This window comes from Cyprinodon variegatus, unplaced genomic scaffold (genome assembly GCF_000732505.1).
Source record: "Cyprinodon variegatus isolate N-32 unplaced genomic scaffold, C_variegatus-1.0 Scaffold142, whole genome shotgun sequence".
NCBI classification, from domain to species: Eukaryota; Metazoa; Chordata; class Actinopteri; order Cyprinodontiformes; family Cyprinodontidae; genus Cyprinodon; species Cyprinodon variegatus.
Window position 1 is genome coordinate 524,462 of NW_015150595.1, and position 18,803 is coordinate 543,264.

Here is an 18,803-nt window from a genome sequence, read left to right on the forward strand (position 1 = left end):
ACATATATACATGTAAATATTCTACAAATAAAAATGTCTTCTACAACATTAAGTAGTCCAGAATTTTTAGTTGGGAACAGATTGCTATGGTTTTTTTTGTGCCTTCTGGTGAGAAGAGAGTTGAATAGTATGAAAATATTGCTTGACTTCAATTAAATAAACATTAAGGTCTGGCCTTTTTTTCTGTTTTTTAGAAATTTAAATTTATGCAAGTGAAGATATAAGATAGAAAAAGAAGATAGAAGATTGATAAGGAAAGGTTTGGGGAAACATTTTACTTTGCAGTTGAAAACCAAATGAAACGTCTTTCCAGTTAAGCTGAAAATTTTTAAAAATACTTGAATCCACATAGTTAGGAAAGTGTTGCCAGAAAGTCTTAGAATATGGACACAACCAGAACAAATGTGTAACAGATTCTGGGAGAAGATCACAAAGTTAGAGAAGGAGAAAGTTAAATTTGTTACATGACGTCATAAACCATCGCCCAGTACACATTTTCAAAATAAAAGCGATTTAAAGAAGAAGGAAAAAAAGTATATATTTAAAATCAGATGAGGGTAACTTCGAGGCAAGGAATAGTCTTCGATCCTACGGACGTTATACATTAATTTTTGCCGTTTATTGTATTTTTGAGTTGATTTAGTAAACATTTAAATCAAATCTCAATTAAATGAGAAACCTAATAGTTCCTTAAAAATAGGGATAGTTCCCTTAAGGGCAACTTGGCAACCTTACACACATCCCCACACAGTAGACAGAACCATGTGATGAGTCTTAGTGATTTTCAGTCAATTTCAAACCTTTCTATGACCTAACAATAACTTAATCATTACCAGTGCATACCTCATCCTAACCCTCAACCTGAGCTCAGCGTAGAACCCATTTTAGTTTTAAACCTAACCAGGGCTGTTGAGCCGACACAAATTTTTAGGCTGGCCCACAGCTGTCATAATGAAGACACAAAGTATAATGAATTATTAGATATATAAATCCACATTATATTAGCAATTTACCAAAGAATTATCAAATAAAAGGATTTAAAAATAATTTAGATTGGCCATGAAGGTGATACACACACACACACACACACACACACACACACACACACACACACACACACACACACACACAAAAAACAGTTTTTGTTTTGAATGGTCAGATTTAGCCATTTGAAATGACCACATTTTTAGAGGTCACCTTGTGCTGACCTGTGAAAATTGATTAAAAGAAAATCCCAAAAAAGAAAAGAAAGGAAAGAGAAGGTGGGCCAAAAAAAGCCTTCCATCCATCTACATAGACAGACTGACAGACATACAGAAAAAATCAATTGTAACCATTTGTAAATATAATTACACTATGTTTAAGTCTTCCAAAATAATTTTTAACTATAATCTATTCTGGAGTTTTTCCCTTTTTAATAAATTCCCCCAATTGCAGATCAACTTCTGGTGCGATAAATAACAATAGTGGAATTGGTGACTGTGGAACCGGAAAGCCAAACTGAAACTGAGTCAAACCAAGATTTGAAGCTTTTATGTCTCCAATTTATCCAAAGTTTTTTTTTATATATATATATTATTAAAAAATAAAGAATATCAATGACAATCTCATCAATACGTCAATAATGAGCATTACAAGAAACAAATAAGATCACAACTCCTATTAACTCCAATATAAATTAGAGGCTAGAACAAGGAAGAGAAAAAAAAAATTAAATAAATTATTAATGGGAGGGGACTAACTGAAATTTTTCCAATAATTCAGACAATTTATTTGCTTTAAGGTTCTGCATCTTTTACAGACATCGGTTAAAGGAAGAAAGTTCGTTTTTGAGAGCAGAGAATGAGAGGGAGCATTTTGCATAACTACATTTATAGATATAATATTTGGTTATAATCATCAAATCTTATCTAAGAATTCCACCTGTTTTTCATTAATATATAAACCAAACTGAATTATTTGTGAGGAATTAAATTCCACATTTATAGATCTAGAAGATAGAAAGATCTTAAGTTGATCCCATAGGTTTCTTACTTCATTACATTCATAAAACAAATGATTAGTATTTTCCAATTGAGTTGTACAGAAACCACAATTCCCAACATTGAATTTAAATCTCTCTCTTAAGTACTCATTTGAAGGATATATGTCATTTATTATTTTAAATTGTAATTCTTTATATTTCGGAGGAATTGGGAATTTCAAATAATTTGTCCTAATTTTGGTTATCATAGATTCAATCCATCCAAAATTATTATAATCTGATTTGTGATACTCCCAAAAGTCCCGGAAGCAAATCCCCGCATAACCCGGAAGTAGTTCCAGTCTACGGTGGCTGAGAAGGGTGTTGAAAGGCTGCAGCTATATATTATTGGCTAAACTCCCCTCGGAGGAGGTGTAACAAGGCGTGCTCGAAGTATGCCAACTGAACCTTATCTGGCGAGAATAATGTTCTAAAAGTAAACCTGACCTTAATAATGCAAGAGGATCTTCTTTTGAACCAGCTGTTTTAAGAGTTTACCGTGTGAGGTAGGGAACGGCCCGTTTTCCGCGTCTTAAATCACTTTTTTCCAGCTGCAGTTAGTCGATGTGCTGCTTTAGCTTAGCTAGCCCGCTAACGGTGACAGCTGGTGAGTCTGCGTAACCTGATGAATGAAAGCGCTGAGCAGAGAGCCTGGCGTCCCGTTTTAGCTCGGCTTTATGCCGTGACAGGATCCGCAGCATATTTCAGTTTTTATTGAATGTTTTGTGGAGGTAATATTCGCTTACTGCTCTGTTTTAAAACGCTTCCAGCCAATAAAACCGCATGTGCTAGCTGGCTAAAGCTATTTCAGCGGTGTAGCTATTTAGATTCAACTGATGGGCTGCGGTTAAATCATCAAATATTTTCTCAGCTTTTTGTATGTCACAGCAGGGCCTTACTGTCTGGAAAGGAATCCAGAGTTTTCGTCTGAGGTTTTTAATTAAACTCTGATCTACAGACACATTTCCTGACTTTATCATAGTGGCATGATTGACATCATTTTTGGAGTGTTTACCCAATTTTTCAATTGATGGGATGATGATTTTGTTAGTTTAAAAAAAAGGTAGCTTGTGTCTCAATTCATATTTAATTTAAAGGACAGGATCTTTAGGATTTGGCCAATGATGCACAGTTTACAGTAGTAGCCATTCAAAATTCCCACACTTTCCTTAGCTGGTCCCCTACAATTCCTTTTTAAACATCAATCTTTGCACTAAAATATTCTTTCTGTCACGATTTGTGGACATTAAGATCTAAAGCGAAGCATCACCTCCTGTTTAGACCCTGTAATACAGTGAAAGGGTGGAATCCGAGTATAAAAATATGCAAGAGGAGGTCACTCCAGTGGCTGGAAGTTGGAGGGAGTTGCAGAGAAGTGGGCTGCCATTTGGCTGGGGTTTGACTGGGAAGGGCCATTTTGAATGGCTGCTACTGCACTAATAAATTTAGAAACACAAAACTAATATTTCAGAAAAATATCTTTATTAAATGTACCTTTAAACTTCAGAGTCATATTTATCTCTGTTCTGTCAGAGTGACTCAACTAAAGTGAAACAAACATGGAGTAACGGAAGCAGGATTCCTTTTTCTTTTATTTGCTGTATTTGTTTTTTCATATTGTCCATTTACCTTTCTTGATCATGAGCTGATGGACAGAAAAGAATTTGAGTTGTGCAATGCCTCTGTGTAACCTTTTAAAGAGAAAACGGTCTTTAAATGCTGTTGGATAGATTATTGACTCATCTTAAAGCTGAGTTTTATCGAATTTTGAAGTTTATAGACAATCAAGACCTTTGTTTCTAACCTTCCTTTTTAAAGGGTCCTTGAGATGAACGTAAATAGCATTATGAGTCGTAAACATCAATTTACATGTGTTCCTGATGGAAATCTGACCTGTGAGAAAGAACAAAGTTCAGATGTCATGCCAACAGCCTCTTTATTTTCTTGCTACCTTTCTGATGATTTTCCCCATGTCCAGATTGTTTATGATGGCTACTACTGAAATGGAATCTGGGTCTTCAGAAAGCAGATCGGACCATGGATCTTTAGACTCTGATTCGAAATACCCCCTTAAAGTTCTCTACTGTGGAGGTAAAGCCAATAGGGTCGAACCTTTCGGTTTTGGATCATTGTTTACTTTGCTTCCTTTAATCCTCGTTTCTTTGTTTCTCTTTTTCTCTCCTCCAGTGTGTTCCCTTCCTACAGAGGTGAGTTTGATCATTGGACAGTTCTTCTACAGCAATTTTTTGGCCTAGTTATCTATAAATAAGCTTCTGCAGATTGTTTTTCTAGATTTGTAAATAAGTGATGTCTCTGCAGTACTGTGAGTACATGCCTGAGCCAGCCAAATGTAGGCAGTGGCTTGAGAAGAACTTTCCAGACGTGTTTGCAAAGATGACTGTCGGTGAGTGGCTTTTTTTTTTTTTTTGCTTCACCTCATCTCAGTGTTAAGGATGCTGGTCATTAGGGTTGGATTATTAAAGAGAGGATGGGAGGAAGCTAATTTAATGGCGGTACAGCTTCTCTCGCTTTTAGGTCAGAAGATATGATCTGTGCTACAGTGAAAGATTGCAATGATATTATGGAGGTTCTCTCTTTGGAAACCAAAACAAACATTTCAGAAGGGCTGAAACAATTCGATTGCTCATGATTAATTGGTTAAATGTTAACTGAAGTATAGAGACTTTAAAACATGCTTTTAGCTGACAGAGCAACCCACTAAAGCAGTAATAATACCAAGATATATAAACATTTTGCATTTAAGATAGAAAATAAAAAACAACCTTTCCTGTCAATATGCTCTATCCAGTTTTAGTTTCATTTGGTTTAATTTCATAAAATGTGCTTTAAGGAACCTTTGGCTATCCGATGATGAATTGGAAAATAATCAAAAGATTAATCAAATTGCTAAATAATTGTTAGTTGCAGCCTTACATATCGGGATGCTATTCAGTGGGACAAATGCTTTAAAGATAAATCTGGATGTAACATTTCCCTTAAAGCTGGAGCTTAGAAGAAAACTTGATAAGTTTAAATGAGCATAGTCATACGATGTGGCTGTATAAGAAAGATCAAAAACCATATGATCATCGTAAAAAGATTGTAAAAATCATGAGTCTAGATGATGTTTAGAAAATCCTTTTGAAACCTAGATGGCTGACCACGAGACATGGCGCCAACTAATGGCAGAATCACAGATCTATTAGAGCCACATGGTGGCAATGGAGGCAGTTCTAGTGAGTCTGAGCCTCTGATTAGCCTCCTGTGAGAACATCTCAACACATCACGCCCTTGTCACACCTTGACGATTTAGCCAGCATATGCCCGAGGTCCCAGGTTCTCCTCAATGGTTGGCATAGGCTGAACTTTCTATGTACTTTTTAAATTTTGGGCGTAAACATAGTGTATTCATAACGGGTCCAGAACTTATGTCCAACGACAGCCTAACTTATCCATAACATATAGCAGCGTAATGTCTATGAAATTATGCACAAGCCTGTCCTGAGGGGGTTAGCAAAGTGCCCGGAGGCGCCCATCCTACATAAAAAGATTTATCTGATGACGGTATTAAAACAGCTGCTGTTTACCGTCCGCCAAAAAAAAAAAGAAAAAAAAAAAGGTTTGCAGTCGCAGCAGATTCAGCATAATGTCTGCCAGGAAGTTTGTTGGGCGTGATCGCAGGGAGGATCATCACACTCACCTTCTTGCTCACCCTATGATGGGTTGATGAAGTCTGGAGGAGAACTGACCGTTTTTCCTGTGAACCCCCTTTTATAGCAAAACGCTGCCAATATACCATTAAACAGTAGCTGGAAGTTAGAAAAACGTTCAGCGGCCTCTGTAAACAGTCAGATCCTTTGATATGCGTTGGAGATAAGTTACGCATAAGTTATGCAGAAGTAACTCATAGGTTTTGGATAAGCTAGAAGCCACAACGTAAGGCCAATTTGTGATACTGACGCATAGCCTCTGCAACCGTCAAATCTGTCTCTTTGCGTGATCACGCCCCCCTGCGCAGATGTTCTTCAACCATCGTCGCGCACCTCAAAAAAATCCTGACTAAGCGTCGGACGGTCGCAAACCCACGCAGACCTCAAGCGGAAGTGCGCAGACAAAAAGCAGCTGTGATTGGTCCTTGGTATGCCTTTCTGGCTGTCTGTGTGGTCGCCCTTCTCGATTCGTTGCCAGGGAGCGGCATTTTTAAAAAACCGAGGCTACAATGGACAACTACGACGAAAGGTTAATTGGTCTTTTTGCCAACTCCATTAACAGAACTTGTTCCTGTTCGATGTCTAGCAACTCTAGCTCCATCTCCGTGATATCTTGCAGGCGCGCCATTGTTGTTTTGGAACATAAACACTCTCCCCGGCGCCGCCAAAGTTCTCGCACCCATCTGCTGAAGTTCTTACGAGTTCTCGAATAGACTCCCCCTTGCGCATGTGTGGGAAACTGCTGTGCGTCCCTAGAAATTCCAGACCGACCAGCAAAACTGGTTTGCGACCAGACCCAAGCGACATTTGTTGTGTGCGGTTGCAGAAGTCTAATCTGCCCTTAATGAGTAACTTACACTTAACATATGTCAACGATCAGATACGTTACCTGGAGATTATGCCCCACCTATGGCATCCGCTGGCATAAGTTAAAACGTCTCGAAGTCCTTGCCGTTTGCGACGTATTTTGTCAAGGTGTGACAGGGGCTTTTGCTTCCACATAAATTATTGCCAACAATCAGACTGCATTCCCAGGGATGTTCTAATCTTTTTCCTCCTCATCTTCATTGTTTGTATATATCACTGGGTGGTGCTAACAAAAGATCTTTACTAACAAATTTAGATTAAAAAGTGTAAAGCACAGAACTAGTCTTTCAGAAAATCGTCTTTAGTAAATGGACCTTTTAACTTCAGAGTCGTGTTTATCTTCGTTTTGTCAGTGACTGAACTAAAGTAAAGCAAATATGGAGTAACGGAAGCAGGTTTCCTTTAATTGACCGTATTTTTTACAAAACTGGTTTTAATTCCTCTTTTTACTTTTGTCCCTCTGGTCCGGCAGGAAATGCTCCCAAACAGGAATCCGGCACTGGAGAAGCTCCCCCTGCAGGTGAAGAAGAGGAGAAGAAAAAGCAAAAACGAGGTGCGTGCATTGGCATGTGTAGCGCAGTAATACTGTATTTAGGTGGGATGTGTCAAACGTGACCTCATAGTGGATTAAAAAAACTATAATCCTTTGGAACCGGTTCTAAGCTTTTAAATCGTCACAGAATTTTTAAGATTTGTAATGTATGGTTTCCTAATTTTAACCTGAAGGATAAGCAGCTGAATTCCAGCAAAGAATAATTTAAAAGTCTGGCTTAAACTGTCGGCCACGTGTGACACCTACGATTGGGGCAAAGGATGGGCATGATTTAGAAACCACCCGGCTCAGGATGAGAGTCTCCTCTTTGACCCGCTGCACCGTGTTCCCCGAGGCAGTTTGTTCCTCCCTGCATATGTATTGCTGACTTTTGTTTGTTTTTTTTCCAGTGTTTTATTGTCATTACACTGTTATAAGTACAGATCAATGAAATGAAGTTTCAATAACAGGTATTGACTATGGGTTTGCAGGTTGGGTGGCTTACCACTTGAGCTAGTCAGCCACTAAATCCCAAATGAAATGAAGATTTAGAACCGGGACTGGAATCATTAGCTACGTTTACATGCGCAAAATTTCCCCGATCCGATCCAAACCTTGGTTGATCGGAAATTCAAAATCTCCGTTTACATGGACACTAAATGAAATGATCCGATCATGACGTGTGTATACATGTACCAAGCGTTGGATCAGATTAAATCTTTTAAGCATGCGCAGAACTTCCTGCCAAACTTGGCAGTTCTGTCTGCGTCTGGTTTTTGGGAGGCCTGACAAACGATGCGCTCGGAGCGAGCGGAAAGAAAAAAGGAGAGAGGAGGAAAAAAGCGCTTGGCAGCGAAATGTCCGAGAGAAAATGTAGAGAATGAGCGATTGAACCGGCGTGGGAGAGCGAGTGGGCTGTGGAGAGAGAAAAGAGGAAGAGGAGGAGGATAAATTCCTGCTTCCTGCAGCTTTAAATGAACTTGAGTGTATAAGTCGGCGTTCCTAGACTCCCCCCGCCATGTTGTTCACAGCGAGAGCGACCGGTGGTTTCCTGTTGTTGACAAGGCGGAAAAACGCCACGCTGACGTCGCACACATGCGCAGTGAAGATTATTTTACTCTTAAGATCCGAATGGGTGTTTACATGGACGCCAATCAGAATGGCGATCGGCAAAAACCACCTCTCTCATTCGGAATTAAATTTAGATCCGATCGGACCGAATCGGATTAGAATCTTCAGTCTGACATGTTTACATGAAACATTTTTGATCTGATCAGGCCTTCAATCTGATTAGTTGTGTCCATGTAAACGTAGCTAGTGAAACTAAAACGATGCCCCATCCCTTCCGTCATGCAAAGGATGATGCCTGATTCAGCTTAAAGTCGTAGGGTAGTCATATTTAAATGTGTAATCATTCTGGCTTAAACAAGTACATAAATGTATTCTTTATCAGACGCTATTGTCCCAAAATTTAGAAAATTTCTATTTAAGATTTTTTATACGTCAGCCTGAACACCTAAATTCGGCCAATCGTATATCGATTTTATTTTTTCGGCCATAGCATCTTGATTCATATGTCGCAGCTAATATACGCAACGGTTGAAATAAGAATCATTTCCTTTCCTATTGAGTTCCGTCCCAGTGTTCACAGGGATGGAAGCCTTCTACACCAAACCAAGCTTCTGCCGCCCTGGCGTCCTCTTCCACAACATCTTCGTCCCCATTTTTCTCCTCTAAATAAAAAATGAATGACAGAGGAGACTCATACACGACCTCCTTCACTATACTCTCCTCTTCTTGCATGTTTCCTCTGTCCATAGCGTTCCTTGACAGTGTCGTTGCTAAGTCACCAATTTAGTTCTACTTGGTCCCAATGGAATTTCCCATTGGGAACCTACTAGCACTAAGTTGCTAACTGGTTAGCAAGACAAACCAGCCACAATCAAACATGCTTGCAAACCTTTCGCCACAACAATCCCGCCCTCTTAATAATTAACCAATCACATCCACTTTATTCACTCGTGTAAAGTCGTGCACCACTCGGGAGAATTCAGAATTTCAACGGTTGGAACGGCCGCTTCCCTACAACTTTAGGGTCCTCATTTTTTTGCTGTCTTCAGATTGAGCTGGTTTTCTGTCAGACCAGCATACCCATGGTCGGTGCGCAAGACGTCAGATTTGACTTTGAACTACCTCAATGGGCGTGCATCCCTTTAGTCATGTACAAAAAACAATTTCAGTTCAGATCGCCATACGCTTTAAAATATACCAAAAGGTAAGTAATTCGTTTTTTGTTCATGACTAAAAGGATATGCGCCTGCTGGGGTCTATTTTCCATACAAATCTAAAGGTATAAACTAAAGGGATAAATGGCTATTAATTATGGGTATGCTGGTCTGACCGGGTATGCTCATCTGATGGACCACTGGTGTTTCTGCATCTTTGACTTGGAGATGCTTTAGAACGAGTTCGGAGCTTCAAATAAGAATGATGCATCTGCAGTTTTTGAATCAAGTCTCAATAAAAAGCTTCAACTGTTAAAATAATGACTTGTAGCTAATCTAAACCTGGTAAACAAACAGAATTGTTTCGTATTACTGAATTAAGAGTTTTACCGATGGGAAGGCCGGATAGTTTTAGATATGATGCGTGATCTGTGGGGTTGTTTTCCTGAAGCTTCAGATCTCCCGGCGTCTTTGACTGTGATGAACGGAACTGTTTTGTTTTTATTCCTGTTTAGGTGGAAGAGGCCAAATTAAACAGAAAAAGAAGACCGTTCCCCAGAAAGTCACGATAGCAAAAATCCCGAGAGCCAAGAAGAAATACGTCACAAGAGTGTGTGGCCTGGCAACCTTTGGTGAGCCTTTTTTTTTTTTCCTCCGTTCATATTTAAACGCTGCTCTTTGACTCCCTTCTAAACGTGGATCCTCTGTTTCAGACATCGAGCTCAAGGAGGCTCAGCGATTCTTCGCTCAGAAGTTCTCTTGCGGTGCCTCAGTTACAGCCGAGGATGAAATAATCATTCAGGGAGATTTTACAGACGACATAATCGACGTCATTCAAGAAAAGTGGCCTGAGGTAAAAATGTCCACCTTCAGGGGAAAGATTTGATGTCTGCCAGTATATGTTTGTTTTTTGGTGCTTGAATTTTATTCCTTAACTTTATACATAAAAAAATAACTTAAAAAAAAATTATTAAGGACCACGTGACACTGGTGTTGATTGTTTAAATGGGGAAAAAGTACTTTAGATATGTATCAAGTGTTTGTTTTAACAGGTCCTTAAGTTGTTAAGTAAAGAAAAAAATGAGTTCAAGGCCTTAAGTCTGTAAAAAAAATAGCCATAAAAACATCTTTGAAAGTCCTTAAATGTTTTGGAAACACCGGATTCTAGTGTTTTTTTTATAAAGTTAATAGAGGGTTCCCACGGGTCATTAAAAATCATTAAATTATTATTTTTTAAATTAAGGCATTAAAGGTGCAGTAGAAGATCTTTTCTGACCAATTTTTTACCATGTGGCTTAAAGATCTCCCCACAGCCACGTAGCAAGCAGTGAAATAGAAGGTCTGGAAGTGAAACTAAAATAAATGGTTCCTGCTACAGTGAGAAATCAATGAATAACCCCAACCAATCCCAAAATACGGTCCGTTGTACACAATTGGTTCCTGAGACATCAATCATGGTCATCTGCTTGTCCCTCCCCCTGTGCATGTACACCCTGACACATGAACGAATCGAGCCCCCAATGCTCGTGCAAGACACCATTGCTGGAAGCTAGCCACTGCTATGCTACGTTCACACCTAAAGCAGCAGGAGCAGCTGAAACATGTGTGCCGCTTCATTTTTTATGTTTGTACAAGTTTAGTTCTGATGCTTGGCTGAAGCATCTTTGCTGCTCTGGCTACATGGTGGAAAAAGTGGGTCTGATGCACGTTGGGCGGAGCTACCCTATCCTTTCTTTGCCTGTAACAATGGCGGCTATATTTGCTGTGATCAGTGGCTAAAAAGTAGTTTGAATCTATTTTGAAGTGAGAAAGTCCACCTGAAAACATCATCAGTGCAGTCAGTTCATCTAGATTACCATCCTGCCTTCAAATATTATTTCTGTCGGAGCCGCTCAGATCCACCCATGAATGAATGAATGGTAGCGGGCGCGTGCAGATGGCGTCATGACGTTTTTTATATTTATAACTTTTTAAAAACAAAGCAGAGTGTGTACGACGTCATCCGTGCACGCCGGCTACCAATTCATTCTTCCTGTCCGCTGAACTGCTGCTAGTTTTACTCACATGCCTGGAAGATGTCTAATGCTACTAACACAGATGATCTCGCTCTCCAAATGGAATTGAACGATTCAGATTAGCTAGCTAAATGAATAGAAGGAGTAGAGCGTAGTCGCCTGTGGCCCGGGCTGCCTGTCACAACTCCAGTCTGGCGCACGGATGACGTCATACACACTCCGCTTTGTTTTAAAAGAATATAACCGTGGATGTCTGGGGGACAGTGATTCGCCTACATGTCATGAATGCTGGCGTACCATAAATGATAAATTATGAACAGTTTAGTTTGTGCCTTCAACTCGTTGCCCAAAGGAAGACGTTACTTGGATATAACCTCATATATCAAATCTCATATGGATGAGTAGAACATGATGTAATAACGTAAGATCAAGGGCCCAATGTAAAAAAAAAAATGGCTTTCCCCTTTAAGCTTCATTTCCGCATGTTTTGCTCCTATGGATTTTAGCAAAAATATCACACATGCTCTCCTCAGACTCCAAGGAAGTCAGTGTGGAGCCAGAAGGAACAGTGGAGGCTGTAGGCTTTGCTTTGCGCAGGCTGTTTCCCTTCTTCATCACAGCTGATTGCCATTGATTGCTGATTAACAGGCTGTTCCTGAAGTGCAATCATCAGAATCGACTGTGTTGAAGCAGAGAAACCTTTAAAACCTGCAGGACAGCCTGCCTGATTTATATGGATAAAACAGACGATCAGAATATTTTGACTCGAATGTTTCACAGTTTTAGCCTGGTAATTTGTCCATATAACCGAAGCTTCAGATGATACTTTAAGCATTAATAGAAATCTTGGTGATGTAACATTCATGTTGAGGAAACAAACAAACCTTTTCTGAGTTCATTCTCCTTCTGTTTGCAGGTGGATGATGACAGCATTGATGATCTGGGTGAAGTTAAGAAGTAAAGACCAAAATATGCACTTTCACTGGGATGGATGCCACCTGTAACATCATCAACAGCAGCCTGGCCAAAATGTACACATTAAGTCATTTTATACCTATTTTATTTACTGTACATAAAAAGGTGCGGACTTGGCCACTCATTTGGCAATTTCTATCTATCTTTTTTTTTTTTTTTTTAGTTCATAGCTGCTTTCTCTTATTTGCCAAAGTCGTGGTTTAAATCAAGTCCTTCACAAATGTCCTTCACTCATGCAAACAGTAGGCTAATAAATTTCAGTCCCCTCCGTCTTTTCTGTCTGATCTTTATTCCATTTTGGGTTTGTCATTTTTTGTTTTTGTTAAATGTTTTAAGTGTTTTCTTTTCCAGAGTTGGCTTTGTCGTCATCCCCAGCTTTATGAGTCCCATAGATGGCCGCAGGTTGGTTGTTTTTCCTGCGTCCTGCTGATCACCCATGAGTAAACCTATTCCCAGGTATAATAGTTTTCTAATGAAGGTGCCCTCCCCAGACGGATAACATTTACAGTTGTTATAACGCTCCTTTGGGTCGATAGCACTTCCCCATAGATAACATGGTGCCCAGATGCTCAAATTTGCATGTTTGTCCGTGAACCTTTTGTTTAAGTGCAAACACCATTGGCTGCTCTACACAGGCACCTGGTGCAGCAGGTCTTTGTTGACTCACTTTTATAGCAGCAGCTTGTTCGTGCCTCCCCGCCGCGTCGGAAGATGAACGCCTCTCAGCCGGAGGTGTGTTGTGCCTTTGAGTCGCCCATCCTGGACCAGGTTCTGCCTCCGGTTCTTATCCTGGAGTTCATGTTTGGATTAATGGGGAACGTTTTGGCTCTGGGGATGTTCATCTTCTACATGGACACCTGGAAGCCCAACTCCGTGTACCTGACTCACCTGGCCGTCGCCGACTCCATCGTGCTGTTCTGCTTGCCCTTCAGGGCGGACTACTACAGGCGCGGGAAGGACTGGATCTACGGCGACGTCCCGTGTCGTCTCCTCCTCTTCTTGCTTGCTGCCAACCGCGCAGCGGGGATCTTCTTCCTCACTGCTGTGGCCGTGGACCGGTACTTTAAAATCGTCCACCCGCGGAACCCGATAAACCGCCTGGGTCTGGGCTACGCTCTGCTGGTCTCCCTCGGCCTTTGGGGACTGATTTTTCTCGCCACCGGGTATCTGCTCGCTAATGAGCACTTCTTCTACAACAGCAACCGCACACAGTGTGAGAGCTTCAACATCTGCATGGGCTTCACCCCCCTGTCCACCTGGCACAACGCTTTTTATGTCATCCAGTTCTTCCTGCCCACCGCCATCGTGGCGTTTTGCACCATCAGAATCACCTGGCAGCTGAGGAACAGGACTCTGGACAAAAAGGGGAAGATCAAACGCGCCGTTCAGTTCGTAGCCGCCGTGGCTCTCATCTTCATCACCTGCTTCTTCCCCAGCACCGTGTCCCGCATCGCAGTGTGGATCCTGAAGGTGTGGTATGACGAATGCAGACATTTTGAAAAGGCCAACCTGGCTTTCTACACGTCCGTCTGTTTCACCTACTTCAACAGCGTCCTCAACCCCGTCGTTTATTACTTCTCCAGCCCGGCTTTCAGCGGCACCTTCAGGAAGGTGCTGAACAGGCTGCTGGGAAGAAGTGAGGACAAAGACCCAGCGCAGTTGTCAGACAATAACATTTCCACCATCGATGGTGACGGAATCTAAAAGCTGATGTCCACGGAGATGTCTGGAAACATCTTTTTATACATTTATAGGCCCAATAAAAGGTAGAAAAGTGATGTGAAGCAGAGCTGTGTTAAATCTAAATAATCACCATTAATGAAGAGATGGTTGACAATAAATATTAAAGGTAAACGCCGGTTCTTCCTCAGGGTACAGGAAATGTAGAGTTAAAATGGAGCAGGCTCATGAAATAAAACTGCTTATCTGGATTCCTCTATTGTGCGAGATGTTTACTTGGTTTAAAGAAATCATTAAATCTGAGCAACAATCTAGTTTTTCTTTACCCGCAGCATTTTTTGCAGTTTAACAATGGCGTAGGGTTGATAAAGTCAAAAAATAAATAATTTCAGGTTTGGAACAAACTATTAAAATGTTCTCAGATTTTCAAACTCATGTTTTAGAAATGCTTTCTCAGTTTTTCTCTGCCGTTCCTTTTACTGCCTTGTCCGTAATTTTATTACTGAGCTGCCGGTGTTTGAGCATCAGTTGTATAAAGACTATAAACCTGATTGTTAGAGACGGATCAATAATGATGCAGATCCAATTCAGCAAGTTTTCCTTTGATCAGCTGTAGTCGGTGCTCAGTAAACAACTCCTGAAAACATATTTAGAAATATCAAAGATCCCGTTATTTTCTCTTCATAAATGTCAACATCAGAGGCTTCGATGGACCTGATTTAGGTGAGTGAAAATCTGCTAAAGGATTTGTTTAATAAGCACAATCCACTAACGTCTTTATTTGTTTTTCTGCGATAAGAGAGACGTTGAACAAGCAGGTCAAACATTAAATAAAAGATTAGCCATTGAACCCCTGATCAATGCGTCTCTGACGTGTGGAAGCAAGAATTCTCTTCTGATTGTTTTTGTTTTATTAAAACTTGCTTTAAGGAAAGTGTTTCAGAGATGGGAATGGTTGGCAAAAGCATGTAAATAACTGATGAAGCTGCATTAAGCTCTTTACCTGTGTATAAATACACTGGAGTCAAAACCAAGAGTTCAAATTAATAAAAGTTTTAAGATTATGTAGTTTTAAAAGGAAATTACATCAGGGTTTGAACTCCAGACAGCATGAACAGTATGCCACCTTTGCCTTTTTTATTATATTGATTCTATTTTGTGTTTTGATTCACATGTTTTGCACTTTAGTGCATTTTTTAAATTACTGGCTTTAAAAGTTTCTAGATGTAACTTTCTAAAACTCAGTCTAGTTGAGTTTCGTGTCATATTTTATTTATTTTTTCCCAACAAAATGGGAATAAACAGACCAGTGAGTTTAGAAAGTAGATGAGCTGCTTTGCATGAGATTAAAACAGAAAAAAAAAGTTTCGGACGAATAAGAGAAATGGAAAAGTATATATATTTTTTTATTTAAACATAAGGCAAACCAAGCTTTAGAAATGTTTTTTTTTTTAAGTGTAGTATTAAAAAAAATCAATTAAAATGATTATTAAATTCAAATAAATGGCTATAATATGATAATTTGGGTACCTGTTTGATTTTATGGAAAAATTAAGAAAAAGGTTTTCTGAAAAGAAGTGACTTAGTTATAGTAAGAAACATTGTGTTTTAATATGGGAAATATGGCTCATCACCCAGGGAGTCATCTGGTGAAGGTTGGCATAAAAAGAAATTAATTAATTCTTAATTTGATCTATTATTTTACTGTGTTATGTACACAATTTTCCAAATGAAGGCCAAATATGACAATTTTTGCCCTTAAATTGAAATTGAGGTAGAATAGAGTATAAATTAGGATTATAATTTTTGTTGTATAAACACAAAAAGCCATCAAGTAGATAAACATAAGACATCTATGATTCGCTTAATTGACTGCGACTCATTTTGTAGGGAGAAATATACCCGTATGATAAAAAAATAAAAAGAATACAACAAAGGAATTTAAGTTTCTAAAGCCCCAAATTAACCAAATCACAACAAATGACACGTTTTCTTAGAGTAAAAACATTGAATTTTTTTTCTCTTTTTTTAAAAACAAAATGTGATATTATCCACAATTGTCTTGTATTAATAGGTCTTTAGTCTTTTTGCATGTTTTTATTGCATGTTTGTTCTCTCTGGGTACTCCCACAATCCAAAAAAACATGACTCCAAAGTTTCTTAACAGCTCTTAATCACTCTTAGGTTTTTCTTCCTGTGTCTTTTGCGCTGTGAGGAAATGTATCATTTTCATCTCTCAGCTAAATCCAGCTTTTTCTTAGAGGACACAAAAAAAAAAATTGGATTTTTGTTTTTATAAAGATGGAAAAATCTCATGTTTCAACTAAAGAGAATTATTTTTTTCTGTTGAAAAGAGGACAGTGGATTGAGCAATGCTACAAGAAAACCTTGTATAAAGTGGAATGTGCCAGCATAATGCTGCTCTTGGGCCAATTTCTTTTTTGGGTCCCTATTAGTTTTAGTTTTGTTCAGAAAGCTGAAGATGAAGAGCGATTTATTTTTTTATGCTTTGAACTCAAACATCCATATCAACAAAATAATGACTGCATAAGAGGAAGATTGAAGTTGTGCCCAGCATACAAAAAAACAAAACAAAAAAACAACAACACAGAGGTCAGGAGATATTAGAGGAAAATTTGGAAGGTATAGAAGGGGAAAATCCTGCCAACTCCACATGTTAGATACTGAAAGACCCCTTTTGAAAAAAGCTGAACCAAAATTTTCCTCAATTTATTTAAAGTTTTTCTTTGTTTCTAACAGATATGTGCTTTAGGTTAAACCTTACACAATACTTGCAATAGTATGTGTAGATAACAATTCTTACATCATTTCTAATACCATTTAAACTGGTCCAATATTAGATAAATTCGTAGAGACATATATCGAGACTGTTAAACTGTTTATGTTCTTGTTTTTCTTATAATAAAAAAGTCCAGATTCATTCTGGTGGTGGAGATGAATCACATTTGGTTTTGTATATGCATTTTACTGTTACTTGTTATAATATTAAAGTCAATAATTAAGCTGTAGCTTTGTGCTGTCATCCTTCACTTACAAGCTGTAACATTGGCGGTCCTAGACAGGCGCCAAGAAGAGGCGCCCGTTCTGAAAACAAATGCTCCAAAGACAAATACTGTACTTTCCACTCAACTACATTTTGGGGAAGTCACTTGTTAATTTTGGCTCAGATTATCTTTATAATCTGCTGTTGCTGTTTTTCTTTTTTGAAATGCAATTTCGCCATGCAAGATTCCAGCCTTTAGTACTGAATCATAGGGAATTAAATGGAAAAAACAGGGCAAAAGTTCATTGTTTGATACATTAAATGAACCAAATATCCATTTGCATCTCTGTTATCCTCAAATACAGCAGAAAAACACCTGTGAATCTACCTCAATATGACTGAAGTTAAAAGTTCAACTACTTGATTTTTAAATCATTAATAAGATAAAACTGTAAAATTAAAAAATCAAATGAGTCTGAGGATCTTATCAGTTGTGGTTTCTGTTCCAGTATTACAAAGCCAACATCACAGATTTGTGTTTCAACAAATGAAATCATGAACCTATCTTTCTACGACTGATTTTAAATCTAAATAACCTTTAAGTTACATGTTAAATTAGTCCAGGTGATTAATCAGTTACGCTCTCTTCTGTCAGCACATATTTACATGAGAAATTGATTTGGTAATGTACTGTAAAAACTGGTCTAAAATAGCTCACATCAATAATACCTCTTTATTTGCCCTTAAATTAGGCGGCTAGATAAGGGGATTTGCCAAGGTATTTTTGTATACATTGATAGTATTTTTGCTTTTGAAGAAAGATAAGATTTAATGCACATGAAAGAAGAATTAAGGGTTTTGGTGGGTTTTTTTTCTTATGTTAAACAAAAATCATCTTATTTTATCTTCAAATTGTCCTACCACCTTAAATAAAGGAAAAATACACTAGTTTTTTTGTTTTGTTTTTTTATACACTGTCCTGTCTGGCAATGTGGCAATAAGAGTAATTGTCTTGATGCCAAAAAAAGGACCAATAGATTTTGCTTTCATGAGTGGAGCAGTACGGCTGTCGACATAGTGTTAGAAAAAATACACTAGTTTCCACAGAAAATGGCCTGCTTATATATAACCCTAACCCTAGGCTGCTGTTAGATTTGGTCTAGAACTGACTCTGAAATGAATCTAACTCTTTGATTATTATATTTAATAAATACGTTTTTGAGACTCCTGCATCATCAATGTGGTGTTTTTGTTCTTGAAAACCCTAATTTACGAAATCAGACACCTGCAGTGCACAAAAAATCGAATAAAAGTATATATAGGAATGCCTGATGTATCACTACGGAATAGGATTAGGGCCACTGAAAAAAATAAAAAAACGTTAACATGTTTTTAAAATATTTCCATTAATATGGGAAAAAAGTTAGAATTCTGACTTAAATCTCAGAATTCTGACTTTTTTCTCAGAATTCTGACTTTAATCTTAGAATTCTGACTTTTTTCTCAGAATTCTGACTTTAATTTCAAAATTCTGACAATCTCAGAATTCTGACTTTAATCTCAAATTTCTGAGAATCTCAGAATTTTGACTTTTTTCTCAAAATTTTGACTTCAAGCTCAGAATTCTGACTTTTTTTCTCAGGATTCTGACTTTTTTCTCAGAATTCTGACTTTAATCTCAGAATTCTGACATTAATCTCTGAATTTTGACTTTTTTCTCAGAATTTTGACATCAATCTTGGAATTCTGACTTTAATCTCAGACTTTTTAAT

At 38.4% G+C, this 18,803-nt stretch overlaps 2 protein-coding genes across 3 annotated transcripts; both read left to right on the plus strand.

Moving 5' to 3' along the window:
* Positions 1 to 2,318: 2,318 nt before the first annotated feature.
* denr (density-regulated protein) lies at positions 2,319 to 12,615 on the plus strand. 2 transcript variants are annotated; one of them, XM_015376791.1, is made up of 8 exons: positions 2,319 to 2,529; positions 4,002 to 4,114; positions 4,211 to 4,230; positions 4,343 to 4,427; positions 7,064 to 7,153; positions 9,873 to 9,989; positions 10,071 to 10,210; positions 12,289 to 12,615. In XM_015376791.1, exons 2-8 carry the CDS (start codon positions 4,009 to 4,011, stop codon positions 12,331 to 12,333), a joined length of 603 nt encoding a protein of 200 aa, XP_015232277.1. In that variant the 5' UTR covers positions 2,319 to 2,529; positions 4,002 to 4,008; the 3' UTR covers positions 12,334 to 12,615. The 2 variants fall into 2 exon arrangements, with proteins under 2 accessions (XP_015232277.1, XP_015232278.1); XM_015376792.1 differs by having other exon boundaries at positions 7,073 to 7,153.
* A 443-nt stretch (positions 12,616 to 13,058) lies between these two features.
* LOC107086069 (hydroxycarboxylic acid receptor 3-like) lies at positions 13,059 to 14,530 on the plus strand. Its single transcript, XM_015376811.1, has one exon. The coding sequence runs from the start codon at positions 13,059 to 13,061 to the stop codon at positions 14,049 to 14,051; it is 993 nt and encodes a 330-aa protein (XP_015232297.1). The 3' UTR covers positions 14,052 to 14,530.
* The last annotated feature ends 4,273 nt before the right edge of the window (positions 14,531 to 18,803 follow it).